General features: G+C 38.3%; 3 protein-coding genes across 4 annotated transcripts; 2 read left to right on the top strand and 1 right to left on the bottom strand.

Annotated features, from left to right (window-relative positions):
• The first annotated feature begins 473 nt into the window (after positions 1–473).
• On the top strand, positions 474–2,889 carry c20h16orf91 (chromosome 20 C16orf91 homolog). Of its 2 annotated transcripts, none has more exons than XM_041816102.1 (2): positions 474–662; positions 2,332–2,889. In XM_041816102.1, the coding sequence occupies exons 1-2, from the start codon at positions 571–573 to the stop codon at positions 2,654–2,656; spliced, it is 417 nt and encodes a 138-aa protein (XP_041672036.1). In that variant the 5' UTR covers positions 474–570; the 3' UTR covers positions 2,657–2,889. The 2 variants fall into 2 exon arrangements, with proteins under 2 accessions (XP_041672036.1, XP_041672035.1); XM_041816101.1 differs by having other exon boundaries at positions 2,329–2,889.
• Positions 2,890–9,118: 6,229 nt separating this feature from the next.
• Positions 9,119–11,100, bottom strand: h3f3d (H3 histone, family 3D). Its single transcript, XM_041816087.1, has 4 exons — positions 11,003–11,100; positions 10,104–10,241; positions 9,858–10,011; positions 9,119–9,572 (listed from the first exon to the last, which is right to left on the bottom strand). Exons 2-4 carry the CDS (start codon positions 10,229–10,231, stop codon positions 9,444–9,446), a joined length of 411 nt encoding a protein of 136 aa, XP_041672021.1. The 5' UTR covers positions 10,232–10,241; positions 11,003–11,100; the 3' UTR covers positions 9,119–9,443.
• Positions 11,101–12,037: 937 nt separating this feature from the next.
• c20h8orf33 (chromosome 20 C8orf33 homolog) lies at positions 12,038–14,624 on the top strand. The gene is made up of 5 exons (XM_041815947.1): positions 12,038–12,223; positions 13,291–13,748; positions 13,827–13,917; positions 14,016–14,162; positions 14,260–14,624. Exons 1-5 carry the CDS (start codon positions 12,196–12,198, stop codon positions 14,433–14,435), a joined length of 900 nt encoding a protein of 299 aa, XP_041671881.1. The 5' UTR covers positions 12,038–12,195; the 3' UTR covers positions 14,436–14,624.

The raw sequence follows: 14,624 nt of genomic DNA, 5'->3' as shown, positions 1-14,624 counted from the left end.
TTGGACCGGATTTGACGGTTTCCCTTTTTTGATTTCTGATTGGTTGAGGGGCGTGAACGCTTCAAGGACACACGTAACAAGTGTTTTAAAAAATATAACCGTGAAAACCTAGAGCAAAAGGTAGAAAATGTTTAACACTGCAGCCAAAACGATTGCATTTCCCCCGTTTGTTTCCATCAAACCGGAAAAGCTATTCATTATAATTTCGATGATGAAATACGATAGAGACGTAAAATAACGACGGTGCTTTCAAACAGTTAGAGAGACCGTTAATTGTCTTATGCCAAGCTGACAAGTTAAATCATTTTAAAAAGAAAAAAATCTTTATTGTATTTTTACCGTTACAGTTTGATAAATAAATAAAACAGGTGACTTCCAGAGAATGAGACAGGATATTTTTTCCTTTCACATTGTAGCGGAACGGTACATATCGGTGCTCAGCACCGGCACGGAAGAAATTTGTTGTTGCACAATGCTAAGTTACATGACCTAACCAAGGTGTGTTTGGTAAAGAGATCATTGGTTTGCTTGACATAACCACAATTTTCCTAAGATGAACAGTTGTCCAAGATGTCTACAACAACAGGACGAGTTCTCTCCGGTCTGATAAGAGCTGCTGTTTCCAATCGAGGGATTTTTACTCCGATCTCTTCAATTGTGAGGTTAGTGAAACTGGAGCCGGCTAAATGAAACCATGTTGACTCATGTCACTCTGTGGTGGGATACATTATCAAGATTTTAAATTTGATTCATGCTGTTAATGTAATTCTTTGTTCTTACAACAGCAATAAAAGCTGTTTTATAAACAGTCACGAATTTTGCAAGCTATGGCATTAAAGCTGAACTTCTTCTTTCATAATATTTAACAATTAAAAGAGTTTAGGGCCTTCACGACTCACGATATCGGATTCTTAAATTTTGATGAGATACAGTAGTTATAATCAATGTTATAGATACTTATTTAGTCCTTCAGTATTGGTATTTTTAGATGAATAGATAAAAAACACTCCTGTATGCTACCAAAGTTAAATGAGGCCTCGACACTCTGTTTTGGTATTTTCAAGGATGATAATATTAAGAACAACATTTTTTATTGAACATTGTAAAACCGGTGGTGGTGTCGTAAATATATAATTATTTTTTTAGAAGTTTCTAATTAGTTTGATGAAAATGTTCCATTTAGATTTAAATTTAATTTAATTAAATTTAATTTATGAGCAAAAACTGGAATGGCTGTTTAAATTTACATATGCTTCGTCACATCTTAGATTTCCATTAGATTGCGCAATCTCGAGTTGAAAGTTTTTAATTGAATTATACTGAAGTAACCTGCCATTGCAATCAATTGTTTTAAAAAATACCAGCTAACAGATCTGTTTGCATGTGTCTTTATATTTCATAATCACATTGTCCTGTCTACATCCTCCATGGATCCCAGAACAACAGGGATAAAACATTTAGAAGTAAAACAGAAAAAAAGGGAAAATATTTAGCGATATCCAAGAAATGTAAGGTGATAGATTTCTACACTGATGTTTTCGAGCTGAGAAAAATCCCCTCTGATTTAAAGCAGTGGTCATCAACTGGTGGCCTGAGGGCAATATCAGGCCCCCAAAGCTCTCCATCCAGGGCCCAAAAGATGATTACACAAAGAAAACGTGAAGAGGGAAAAAGATGTTGTGGTTTTTAGGGTATCTTTTGTCTTTGAATCCCTATAGCTATCAAATCAACCCCAAAACGACCAGTATTGCGGCAGTTTTGGGGTTGATTGAATGTCTGAGCCATTTTTACAGAAATCTACTCGTCAGCTTTCATAAGTAAATATGATGCATGATAAACACATACTTATCAGTCCAACCCTGATTAAATTCTACGTTTTCGGTGTCAACTTTTCACTTCAGGCCCAAGGGAAGTGTGATTTTCTTTCCTGAGAATCAAAACAAAAGTTTTGCTTCCCTCCATTTGTTTTTCACCCATCAGGATGCTGCATATTAGTGTCAAACCTTGTGATGGACAACATGGCAGTCCTAGAAATATGTAGCTAAAATATTTTGATTGCCCATAGGCAATAGGGTCTGATATCTCTGTTAATGCTTAAAGATTACTTACATTTTGAAAGAAAATGATAAGAGAGTCCTTTATTAACAATTTAATTTTAGTTAAAGCACAGAAATGTTGATGAGGAGTTTGAATAGAGTGAAATTTTCAAAAGGCAGCAGGACAGAAGACACTGATGGTTTCACTCATTTTTGGGTGACTTGGTTGTGCCTGTGTGATGTCTTTGTCTTTACTTAATTAACTCTGATGTTTGTTTGTTTCCTTTGTCAGCAGACCGAGCAGTGTGCGCACCCTATCCCTCAGCTTACAGAAGGCGGCCCGGCTCAGTGATGAAGAAAACCAGGTGAAAGATGAGCCCATCAAGTTCTCCACCAGTAAAGCCAGTCACAGGACCTGGAAAGTGGAACAGTCCATGGGAAGCAAGTTCCAGCGTCCCTGGTGGAAGGTGTTACCTGTCAGCCTGGTAGCCACGGCCTTCCTCCTGTGGTGTGTGTTTAGAGACGAGTCAGAAATTGATGCCACACTGAAGAAGAGTCTGTATGAACAGCTCCCCGACCTTCTTTCAGAAGAAGAGGAAGAGGAGAAAGATTCAGGCTGATGAATATGGGACTTAAATGTAAATATTTCAGCTTCTATTTATTGTGAGATGTGTCTGTAGTATTACATGCTGTAGCACAAGCTTATTCTGATCTGAAGCCGTCCTGTGCTACATGAACTTTTTTTTCAGCAACAAATGAATTGTTGATCATTTTTTTAGATCAAATGATGCCTTTTCTGAAGTTTCAGTTGACTGATGAGAACATGTGGATTAAAATGCCTTGATTTAAGCCACTATTTTGACTTGTCTGTCTTTTTATCTTCATATCTCCTCCATGTCTTGCTTATGTTGTCCGTAGGCCTGGCCTACAGCCTATATTGGGAGCATCTCAGGGTTTCACTGCTTGTGTGCTCTTAACTGGTAACATTTTCTGCTTTTACCTAGTGGCTACCTAGTCCACAAACTGATTTATTTGTGGCATCTGCTAAATTGTCTGGCTTTTATTTTAAACCAAGAAATAAATTTGCTGCTTGGAACAACAATATACAGAGAAAAATAGATCACATTTACCTGCAGAAACCTTTTGGAGAATAAATCAAGATTAAAAAATTAACCCTAGATCTAGTCTAGTCTTTATTTTCTTTGATAATATAATTTTGTTAAGCTTTCCTTCAAGCTTTCCTCTTACCCAATAAAAGCCCCGCCCATGACCCTGAATGGTACAAGGTTGGCATGTAATTTGCATTTTAGTATACAGCACACTTGATTTTGTCCTCCTCATCGTCAATGACCTAAAAGCAATTATTGTGCGTTAATGATTGGCGTTTATTTATACCTGTCCCTAATTAAGATTAATCACAGAGGATTTTAAAACCCTCACTCTGTGCCGAGATCACACAGGTAAAATGTAAACTATCTTCTGGTTTTAGCACTTCCAGGAAAAAAACACATGGAAATTCACAGATGAGTGATAAAATCATGAATCACTAACTTCCCACTATTATCTGGAGTGCAAGTCAGTGTGCTAAAGTGAAAAATACTTGTTTCCTTTCTGGGAGAAATCATTTATAAAAGATAACTAAGAGTGAAGATGCTGCCTTAACTACATCAAAGTGCCTGATTTTTTGCCCTCTTGCTTCAGTGAAAGCAAAAGGCCAAAAGTGAAGTATCACTGCCTTCTAGTGGCTAAAAAATATCTCCCTCATGCAGTTCTGCTCACACTGAATCTCACCATGAGGATTTCTGGAAGCTAGTGCACTAAGAGGGAGGTATGTATAAATTTTGTATTGGTGATTCTGTGCTGTACCTGTCAAGTTAAAACCTGTGTTTGATGGTTCTGGAGAGGCTGCAGGACTGCTCCTCATCAGAGATGGTCTGGGATGGACAAGTTGGAGCATTCTGTAAAAAAAAAAAAAAAATTATGTAAGCGGTTATTCTTATGACCAACATCAGGCTGAGAAGATAAATTGTGTGTACATGATTTTGACATAAGAGGTCAAGTGTTTCTTTCTTGTCTCAGCCTCAGGGTTGCGAGGTCTCTTAGTGCTCGGAGAAAGATCAGTTTCCCTCTTTGACACCTGGAGAGGACTGGTGATGGGTGCATTGGCTCAGCTCATTCTGAGTTTTTATCCTTTCATTTAAGGTTTGAGCTTGAGCAGGAAGACACCTCTTTGTTTCCTGTGGAACCACAGAGCGTGACACAAGTTGGCTGACTGTCTCAGAAATCGATCTCTGAAGCAGACGAGAAAAAATGTGTTGAGTTGCAGTTTTACCATGAGTCTTGAGTGGGAAATGACACACTTTAAGTAAGCTCAAGGATTCCCTTCAAGGCCAGCATCCTCTGTAACTGGAGAGCACTAATCTCTCGGCTACCAGGGTCCCAATTTAAAGGACTGAAATCTGTACAGAAATAGAGGTGTAAAAATACATATGTTTGAAGCTTTTTAGACCTTCTTAGATAAACTGAGTTTTTAAACAAAGAAAGGAAAATCTTTACATGCCTTGTCAGCTTTTCTTTTAGACCAGCCGTCTGCTGTTTCAGAAATCTGACAGTTCACTGTGGGCTTGACTGGTCTGAAAACCTCTTTCCTCTCATCAGGAAGCCAGATCAGGTCTTCTCTCCTCATATATCAACCTGTTAGTGTGACGCCCTCAACAGACATATTACTGCACTTTGCACATTCAAAAACTGCAGCAACACAAATTAAGAGGTTATGAACTTCACAGAACATTAACCCAATTAGCCGTATTTTTAAAGGGATATTATAAAAAAAACACTATGAGTTCTGTATGATTGGAACTCAGCATCCAGGTCCACATTTGTGAGCTTATACATGTCCATATTGAAGATGAGTCCAAACAGCTAATGTTTGGTGATTCTGAAACAGACAGAGACCGATGAGAGGACATGAAAAGCAAAACATAAATACCTTTTGGCTATCATGAACATCTTTTACTGCAACTGAAGTTTGCATTTGCAGCTTGCAAGTAAAATCAGTGACAGAGTAATGTAGAAGACATGAACATTTTTGGCCTAAAGGCTTATTCTCAAAGCAGCTTCCTGCCATTTTTACAATATAATCATAGAACCATGACTTACTTTCCATCACTAGTTTGGGACGGACAGGACTGCAGGTTCACACAGGCCTGAGAAATTTGCCAGTTCTTCTCCATGAATCTCACCAGGTGTTTGATTTTAGAGGCACACAGGCAGACCCTGAAGAACAAAACATGATTTTCATAAAGACAAAAGCAGAGCAGTAGCTGGAATACAATATTTAAACTGTTCTCTCAAAGAGACCCAAAGATGTGAAATTGTCTTAAGGTTGGCCTCTCATGTCTTTGCTGTGTACTCACCGTTTGGGATGGTGCTCCTGTACTGATGAAGTCAGTTCCACCACAAAGAAATGCCTTAAAAAGTAAAGAGACAGAACAATTGTACAAGGCTGGGGTCTTACTAAACTATACTGTATAATTCTTATTCTCATCTGACTCATTATTAAAGGAATTTATGATCCATATTTCAAGCAGGGTAAGCTGCAAATGTCTAATATCTTAAACAAAGACGGACAGAAAATCCTGTTCTGGCTTTAGGTTTCTAGCTCAGTTTTTGTGTATTTCAGGTTCAATCTCAGTAGTGTAATTATAAAAATCTCCACCAGGGTCTGTAAATGACTGCTCACTATCTGCTGTTAATCATATCATTATCCCTACAATAAACACATGCTGTCTATACTGATTCTATGATGGTTAAAATCTTGTCTAATAGAAAATAAACAGTATCAGTACAAAGAGCTCCAAACACAGTTTATGTTTATTCAAACAGGACAATTTAATAAAAGCAAACAAGGTCACAGATACTTCAGATTCATCTATAGGTCAAGTCCAGAGAAACAAATGTGAGTCAGACATCACGCATTACAGCCCTTAATCAATTTAAATGTTCATCTATCCATTTTATAAATTATTTGAGCATACATTAATCTATATGTTCAATCATAATGATCTCTAAATCCATGAAACAATAAATATTCAAAGGTTTTATTTGGTACAGTTCATATGCCATTATGGCTGTAAAAAGTTAAAACAAGTTCATATTTTACAGCCGTACATGAAAAACAATCCACCAATAAATACAACAGCAAAAATTGTTCTTGCACTTTTAAAACACAACAGGCACAGCTATCCACAAATTCAAGTAAGAGACAAAACCTATTTGATTATTAATCCAAAAACATTTCAGTCACATGAATTCTAAAAGAAACAAAATACACGTCCATACTTAATTCATGACAGCACAATATTTGACTTTTTGTGATTCTGAGTCTACAAAAGTTATAGTAATACAAAACAAAGTGCACAAATGTTTCATAATGTGAACAAAATAATTTGTTTAAGACAGAACACAAAACAGCAGCATACATTCAAATCAGCAATGGAACAATTTGCTAACATCAAACCTTCAGCTTTAGTCTTATCATTTGACATCACATTTTCTTCAGTTTTGTCAAGTAATCAGAGATAGATGTACATGTGATACTGGCCTACCCATGGAGTTGGACCCTGAAAAAAACTGTGAATGGGCCCTTCCAGGTTGTGATTTATTGATAGTATAAATGTGTGTGTGTTGGATCAGTAGCATTGGTGCTAATGTCCTAGCTAACAGTTACTTCATTTTGAAACCCCTAAGTGTGTCAAGCTATTCAATTATTTATTCATGCCACTTTTAAGTACACTTTTTAATCACTGTGTCTGCCTGTTTGCTGCATTTGTTTTCACATCAAACCCATTTTTGCCCTTTTTAACTACTTTCCACCACTTATTGCCACCCATTTTTGGCTGACTGCTGAGGTCAGCCCTACAGATGGGTCTGTATGTGTCTGACTGAGTGAGTGATGCTACTTTCAGTCATACCATACAGAGTTGGGTTTACTTGAACTGAAAGCCCACTGTAATGGCTGCCTCCACTGTTGTAAACACCTCAGATATAGCTCTAGCAGCGGGTCAGTTTTACTAAACCTGGACCATGTTTCTGAACGACAAAAGGAATAAAAACAACCTCAAAAGCTTTTCATGTTGGGAAAGGTGTTTCCGCTCTTCTGCCATCCTGCTTCAGCATGCATGAGTATGTGATATGGGGGAAACAAAGGCTGCTGGGGGTGTGTTTAGCTTGGAATTAGCCACTGCTGCACTTTTGTCAGAACTGGACATTTTTTTTATTAAAACAAGCACAGAGAGCAACATTGAAAGCATTCCGTGACAGAAAAAGGTGTTTTTATCTCTTCTGCCAACCTGCCTCGGCATGAGTGTGTGATAGTTAAAGGGGAAAGTGTTGCTGGTGTGAATGGCTACTAGTAGAGTGGTTAGCCACAGCGGCACTTTTTGCTTTTCACAATTTTTGCCGCCAATTTCTTCCTCTTTATGCAAATTTCTTGTCATTTTAGGCCAATTTTAACCCATTATGAACAACTTTCTTCTTTATTATTATTATTTATATACATATTATGCCTATAGAATAGAACGTTAGGTTAGAACAGACTGAAGGATCAAAGAGATTTGAGAACATTTAAATAATGCAGTATTTAATCTGCAGGATTTTGCACGATATTAATATTTACAGTTTTATTAAAATATAACATCAATGGTGTTCGCCTTTTATTCCATGAAAACGTGGAGCTCAACTGACTACTTAATTATCTTACAATTACCAATGTTCCCAGTAGCAATAGCAAAGCATCTACAAGCTATTCAGTAAGTCTTAGGTTTGTAGAGGTGACTATGTAGTTTAAAAAAAAAATAAAAAATTAGCTAGCCAGTTGGAGGCATTAGCGCTTAATACAGGGGACAACCTGTGTGTAGGTTTATTTTTGAGTTTTTTTTAAAAAATCACATTAAAATGTATTAGTGTCATTTCTAATAGGCTGTTTCTGAAAGGCTCTTCCTTAGAGACAGCGTGAGAAGCTCAGACATCCAGAGCGAAATAACTTTCATTTAATCAATTTTAATTATTTTACAAATTAATTTATTTACCTTCTTATGGTTGCATTTGGGTCGGGCAAGATCCTGCAGGCCAGGATAATAAAATGTAGATTTTTTCATGATCATGGGGTGGTTGTGAATGCTTTATGTATAATACATTTTTGTCTCTCTTTCCCTTTAATGTCTGTACTTGTGTCAGCAGAAGGTTTATCCTATGTTTTAGATTATTGATAAAGTCCATAACACTTCCTGCATATTGCTCTTTGCAGCAGATCAGAGTTTTTATACAGCATCTTTACATTTTACTCTAAAATTCCCTAACTTTTCAGCCTAGGACAGTTCTAGTGGGGAACCCCACTGCCCCTGGTGGTTATGAAAGCATATTAACACAAAGCAGTGCACATTCAAAAATAGTTGTGTGCAAACTTATATTTAAAGGCTTTTAAACATTACTTTGATTGTTAATCTCCCCTAATGGCTATGTTATTATTATAAATTGAACAAATTTCAGGCATATCTTACATTTATCTACACATGGTATAACCCCCACCTGTAAGATTTAGAACGTATACCAGTCTGAAAGAACATTTGCTAACATCACCAATAACACCTCTGCAGAAAAAATTGCCGAAAAAAATTGAGGTCAGGCATTCATCACTGTTTTTTGAGATATGATTATGTCCATTTTCAAAAAAATGCAGCTCGGAGCAGTGTACAACAGATACCTGGCCTGATTCTCATCACAAAGAATTTCCGGGATCCACCTTACCCACAATTATTCAAACCCTACAGAAAGTTGGTGCACCACAACTCATGAGCAATATACCCTGCACTCTGACATATGCCCATCACACACACCTGTGTTGTTGAAATCAGCATCATAACTGTTTATCTGTGAACCAGTGGGAAATCGCTCCACAATTTTCTGTTAGCCTTAACAGTATGCATGCTTTTTGGTACCATTTTAGTCCAGTGGTAGTTGATGTTTCTCAATTACTATAGTTCCTTTATTTAAAATAGCAAAAACAACATTTAAACGCAAAGTTTGAGGTAGCGGAAAGTTTATTTACAGCACGAGAAATCCTATGACATGCACACACAGGAGAAGAGAGTCTAAAATAAACTTGCAAACCTGAGGAAGGCAGTGGAATACTTCTTTCAGCATTTACATGTATGAAGCTCTAATCTACAGTGAATGGGACAGTCAAGGATAGTCAAGAATGAAAGGGAAATGACAAATGAACAAACATGCCTGAAACTACAAACAAATATGGTGGTACACATGCTGGTAATAGTTCCAAGATTTACAAAAACAAACCCCAGTCAGACCCACCACCCACCCCCCATTAAAAAGATAAAATCACAACATTTATGCACGCTCTCCTCTAATTCGCCTGGCCAGCTGGATGTCCTTTGGCATGATGGTGACCCTCTTTGCGTGGATGGCACACAGGTTGGTGTCCTCAAAGAGTCCGACCAAGTATGCCTCACTGGCTTCCTATAGGGAACAAAGACATTGTATCAGTTTGACTGCACACCAAACAGTCTGTTCATATGCTTATATTTTGATTATGAAAAAACATACTTCATCTATATCAATGTACTTTATTCTCACACCTAGTCTTGATTACAATTCTGTTTTACCCATTACAGTACTGAATCTCAGTTCGCTCTTCTTTCTGCTCTTTTCTGTAACGCTGTTGCGTTACAGTACCTTGAACTGCCCCAGTGGGCGAAACCGTTTGATTCTGATTAAAACAGGTATAAGGATTCTGCCTCTAACCTGAAGGGCCCCGATGGCTGCACTCTGGAAACGCAGATCTGTCTTGAAATCCTGTGCGATTTCTCTGACAAGACGCTGAAAGGGCAGTTTCCTGATGAGCAGCTCAGTGGATTTCTGGTAACGACGGATTTCTCTCAGAGCAACTGTACCAGGCCTACAGAGCAAGAGCAAATACTGAAACAGTTAAACAGTAGGCTTTCACAAAGCTAAACAAAAAAACCCCACCAATCTGAACTTTTACATTACCTGTATCTGTGCGGCTTCTTCACTCCACCGGTAGATGGCGCGCTTTTCCTGGCAGCTTTGGTGGCCAGCTGCTTCCTGGGCGCCTTTCCTCCGGTAGACTTACGAGCGGTCTGCTTGGTACGAGCCATATTTCACCTGCTGATTTTATCACAAACAAAAGATAGGACCATTCAGCATTAGTGAAAACATTAAATAGTGACACATTACTACAGATCACAAAGGGTCAATTCAAAGCGTGAGTGAGGTGTCGCAGTGATGCCTCTACCACCGGTACTGAGTTGTGACCCACATCCGAATGAAAATAAACATATCGTAATCTTTAACTTTCAAACATTACTCGGAGTAAACACAAAACAAAGACTTGAGCGGGAGCCTCCCCCGGTGTGATGCTTTCACGTTTGAGACAACGGAAAATACCCTTCAATTCTTTCTTTATTTCAGTGGCTAAATATTTAATATAAGAAGCCCCGCCACCATTAAGCTTCGAGAGAGACACACGTTTCAGACGGCTGTCGTTGGGGAGCAATTTTGAAGCTAGCATGGACGGTTGCAAAATGGCGCCAGCTAGCCCACACAGAGGCTCACCTCATCACTTAAAGCGGTTTTGTACACACTAAAGACCATTGATTTTAAAAGAACTTACTGAGATACGTCATGAATTAACAATTTAAATTCGATGTAAAATGTAAATGGGTTATTAGACAATACAAAACCGCTGAACTGAGCTAAACAGTTAGCCTGCTAACTGTTAGCGATAGCGCGCGCCGTTTTGTTAACAAGAGGATGATACAAACGGCGGTGAAAACAGGAATCCCACACGTTTGACGACCTAAGACTAAGAGTACAAAACAAGAGTACATAAATATCCAAGCAATTCACAAAATGCTTTCTTAAGTTACCTTTCTGTTTCTGAAACTCCTCTTCTCTTCGTCGCTTGGCAATGTTGACGAGAAGGAGCGGGGGACGGGATTTATAGCCTGAGAGGCGCAGCTCTTAATGTCCCGCCTCTTCCCCTCTCTGATTGGTTCAGGCTTAAATCCCTAACGGAATGTGATTAGCTGAGGAAAAAAAGGAAGAACACTGGCTCTGCATTCGAAGTAGAATTGAACAAAAAGTGCTCTTTTAATAGAGATTTTGACACGTTTTAGTTTTGGGACTTTTTTAAAATGACTAACCGGTAATTTAAACCCATACCATCCTACACCGAATTAACATTCCTCACTAAAGGTTGGGACAGTTTTTAGTTAATGTTACGAGACCTGATTTAGCACAGAGCATCTCAACCAAATGAATGTTTCATGCTTCCTCTACCAGTGCTCTGGTGTGTATTTGAGCAAGCATTTCACACTGAGGTCATCCACGCTGTTTCCGACATCAAAAATACTCTTAGGAATAATAACTGGCCTTTCTGTACATTAATTAAGGATCGCGCACTTTAAGCCAGGATGCCTGACATTTATCCGTGTGGGAAAAAAAGATGGAAGCTGGGAGGGAACCTAACCACCGACAGACTGATCATAAAATACGTTTTCTTGTTTGAATAATTTGTTATATAATTCTAGTTCTGATACCCCTCCTTGTATGACTCATATCTTTATCATATGAAGTATCGTTTTTAAGTGTCCTTTCCCTCAGCCTTCGTTTATCTACCACACAAATCGTTTTCAGATTCAAAAGCAACTTAATCCGCGGCGACCTTCATCCCAGCAACGCTATATCGTCTGCTTTTATCTTTTAAAACGTAACCTGAACCGTCATGTTTGTATAAATATAACGCAATTATCGATATGTTATTACTATTTCAAATGAATGAGTCGCTTTTTATATGTGTGTTTATACACCGAACCGGCGGGATTACGAGAGCGCGAAAGGAGCGGAACGACAAGTGTTAAGGAGCAGATACGAGACGGACCCATTCTAAGGTGACACCAGTGGTGAGTTTTCCAAAAACAGCATGGACAGAAGAGACGGGTATTTACAATATAGACCAAATATGTGCCATAGAATGTCTCTCTGGGTTAAGATAAGATTTAATAGTTTGTTCTAGCTGTTACTCTTCTGGATAGAAACGTGCGACGCCGGAAGTCTGAGCATGAGTGAGCAGAGGCTGCTGTTTATAGGTACATTTACTTACATTATTAGGCCCACGTAGCATGAGCTCAGCCCCTACGCCTTTCTGCATGTCTGGTCTTATCTTGGTATATCAAAATGTGAGTTTCTGGAGTCCCGGTTTAACTTAAATTAACTAATCGCAGGGTTTAAATGACAGTGTACTATGCAGTTCATTAGTTTCCATTCAAATAGAGACATGAGACTGAAGTCGACTAAATAATAAATGTAATTCTTATAACTGCAATTCTCTGAAAATCTAACGAATGCAAATGATCAAATTCCCTTCCGTTGTCATAATAAAAATAAAATCTGGACATAAAGTCACTAATAGTTAAGAGTAAATAATGTGTTATTATATCGTCTTTTAACTACTTGATTGAAGTTGTACATATTTGTATTATTTCCCAGCTTGGATAACTTGGATTTGCTCCAGTCCCCACGACCCTTCTTCATTTGACTCAAAACCATAAAAGCAAGTAAAAAAAAACATTTTAAATCATCTATTATCAGTTAGCAAAGCCTCTGAGCCAAAGGACACACCCAAATGGGGGAAGCTGTACTTGCTTATCCCATCATATTTGACAAATGTGTCCAAAATTCACGTTTAAATATATGTTTTAACATCTCAAGGCCAGAATTCAAAGAAAAAAAAATATATGAGCTCACCACATTATGTATAGAGCTGCCTCAAATAATAACTTTTGATTGATTTTATGCTATTTTACCACTTAAAAATAAAATATTTTCTCTCCCAAGGAACTTATTGGTCACTTTCAGACTCATACTAGATTCCAACTAGTGTAATTATTGAAATAATTTTTATTTTAACCTCACTTTTTATGTCTATGCTTTCTTTGCTCTGAGGACGCTTGGAGCACGAGGCCCCAGGTAATTGCCTGGGCGGTATAGATAATGTATGGATGGATGCAGCTATGCATTATTCCATTGAGAGGAACTGTGAGATACCTCATCTGTATTTGTTACAGCAGGCTTTTTGGATATTACCAAAATTCAAATTCAATGTCATACCCCTTAAAATACATTATTTTAAAATTTGTGTTTGTTCCTTTGACAGATATTGAACCCAAACCAAACAGCTCTGCTCCTGCTGAAAGCAGACCTGAGAAGCCCCTTTGGACTCGCACAGACAACACCTTCAGATTTAACTTCCTATCAGAGGGTCCTTTTGACCCTCAGGGGGAAACATCAACATCGTCCAGTTCTGATCCAGCAGCAAGCCAGTTATCTTTCACAGGACGGGGCTCTGCTTTTACCTTCAACTTCCAAATCCCTCCTGACACACCGGTAGAAAGCATGGACACAGCGGAAACCCCAGACACATCGTCACTAGGTAGCCAACAGGAAAAGCCCTCCTTACTGCAGGAGGTTAGCTCTCCATCTGAATCATCGGTGCAGTCAAAAAACAAAAAGAAGAAGAAGAAATCTGGAAAGAAAAAGTCCTCAGATAGCACCGAAACACAGCAGATGCAAGCTTCAGCAGAAGGGAGTCAAGGAGCTGAGGGCACAGAGCTGGTCAGTGTGAAAAGTTCTTTTAAGTGATCCTGTTAGGTTCTAGTTTATTTGCTGATTGAATCCCTGGATGCATTTCAGAGTGCAGAGGAGCAGCTGAACAGGCAGCTGGATTGGTGCATCGAGCAGCTGGAGCTGGCAATGAAGTCCCAGAAGGGAACATCAAAACAGAGTATGATGTTTGAATTTAGTTTAAAACCAGTATTTTATGTTAATAAAAGAACCCAACTGCATTTAGAAGTGATGCATTAAATATTTCCTCCCCCCCAGAGGAAGAAGCCTCTCATGCTTTGAAGACTCTGCGAAGTTCCAAAGCTCCTCTGGCTAAAAAGAGGCAGGTGATGAGAGCCATGACTGGTGATTATAGGAAGAAAATGGAGGAAGAGAAAAAAATACAGTACAGACTTATTCAGAACGGTGAGTGGGTTGTAGCAGAAGAGCAATTGAATTGAAAGTTATTAAATAGGGCAACTACAAGTGCTGTTTATTTACAAAAAATGTCCTTTCTCTTCAGAAATTGCTTCAGCTCAGGTCAAACTTGTGTCAGATTCTCCAAAGAAGAGTGTTTTCCATCGGAAAGCTGAAGTTAAAACCCAGGAAACAGAGCTGAAAGAACAGACTCAAGAGCAGACGGCATCAGCCTTCGTCTTTACCCCATCAAAAGAAGAGTTCCGCTTTAATTTCTTTTGATTTTGACCTTTGAGATACATTTCACTGAACAATATGATGGACATTGTTGTGAAAAATAAAAAAACTAACAGAAGAGGTAAGATGACTGCATTTAAGATGAATGGGGAAAAAAAATCTTCACAACACTTGAATATTCTGTAAATGATTGTCGCCTAAACTGTTTATCTGAATAAAACCTTTTCTTTTGTA

The sequence above is a fragment of the Cheilinus undulatus genome, linkage group 20 (assembly GCF_018320785.1).
Source record: "Cheilinus undulatus linkage group 20, ASM1832078v1, whole genome shotgun sequence".
Lineage (NCBI taxonomy): Eukaryota > Metazoa > Chordata > Actinopteri > Labriformes > Labridae > Cheilinus > Cheilinus undulatus.
This window is presented reverse-complemented; position numbering and strand designations above follow the sequence as displayed.

Coding starts and splice junctions, on each gene's coding strand:
- c20h8orf33 (XM_041815947.1), top strand. CDS start 12,196: ATGAGTGAGCAGAGGCTGCTGTTTATAG. Junction 12,224..13,290: donor GCAGAGGCTGCTGTTTATAG/GTACATTTACTT, acceptor TTCCTTTGACAG/ATATTGAACCCAAACCAAAC. Junction 13,749..13,826: donor GAGCTGAGGGCACAGAGCTG/GTCAGTGTGAAA, acceptor GATGCATTTCAG/AGTGCAGAGGAGCAGCTGAA.
- c20h16orf91 (XM_041816101.1), top strand. CDS start 571: ATGTCTACAACAACAGGACGAGTTCTCTCCGGTCTGATAAGAGCTGCT. Junction 663..2,328: donor CCGATCTCTTCAATTGTGAG/GTTAGTGAAACT, acceptor TTCCTTTGTCAG/CAGACCGAGCAGTGTGCGCA.
- h3f3d (XM_041816087.1), bottom strand. CDS start 10,231: ATGGCTCGTACCAAGCAGACCGCTCGTAAGTCTACCGGAGGAAAGGCG. Junction 10,012..10,103: donor AAGAAGCCGCACAGATACAG/GTAATGTAAAAG, acceptor CTTGCTCTGTAG/GCCTGGTACAGTTGCTCTGA. Junction 9,573..9,857: donor CAGCCATCGGGGCCCTTCAG/GTTAGAGGCAGA, acceptor TGTTCCCTATAG/GAAGCCAGTGAGGCATACTT.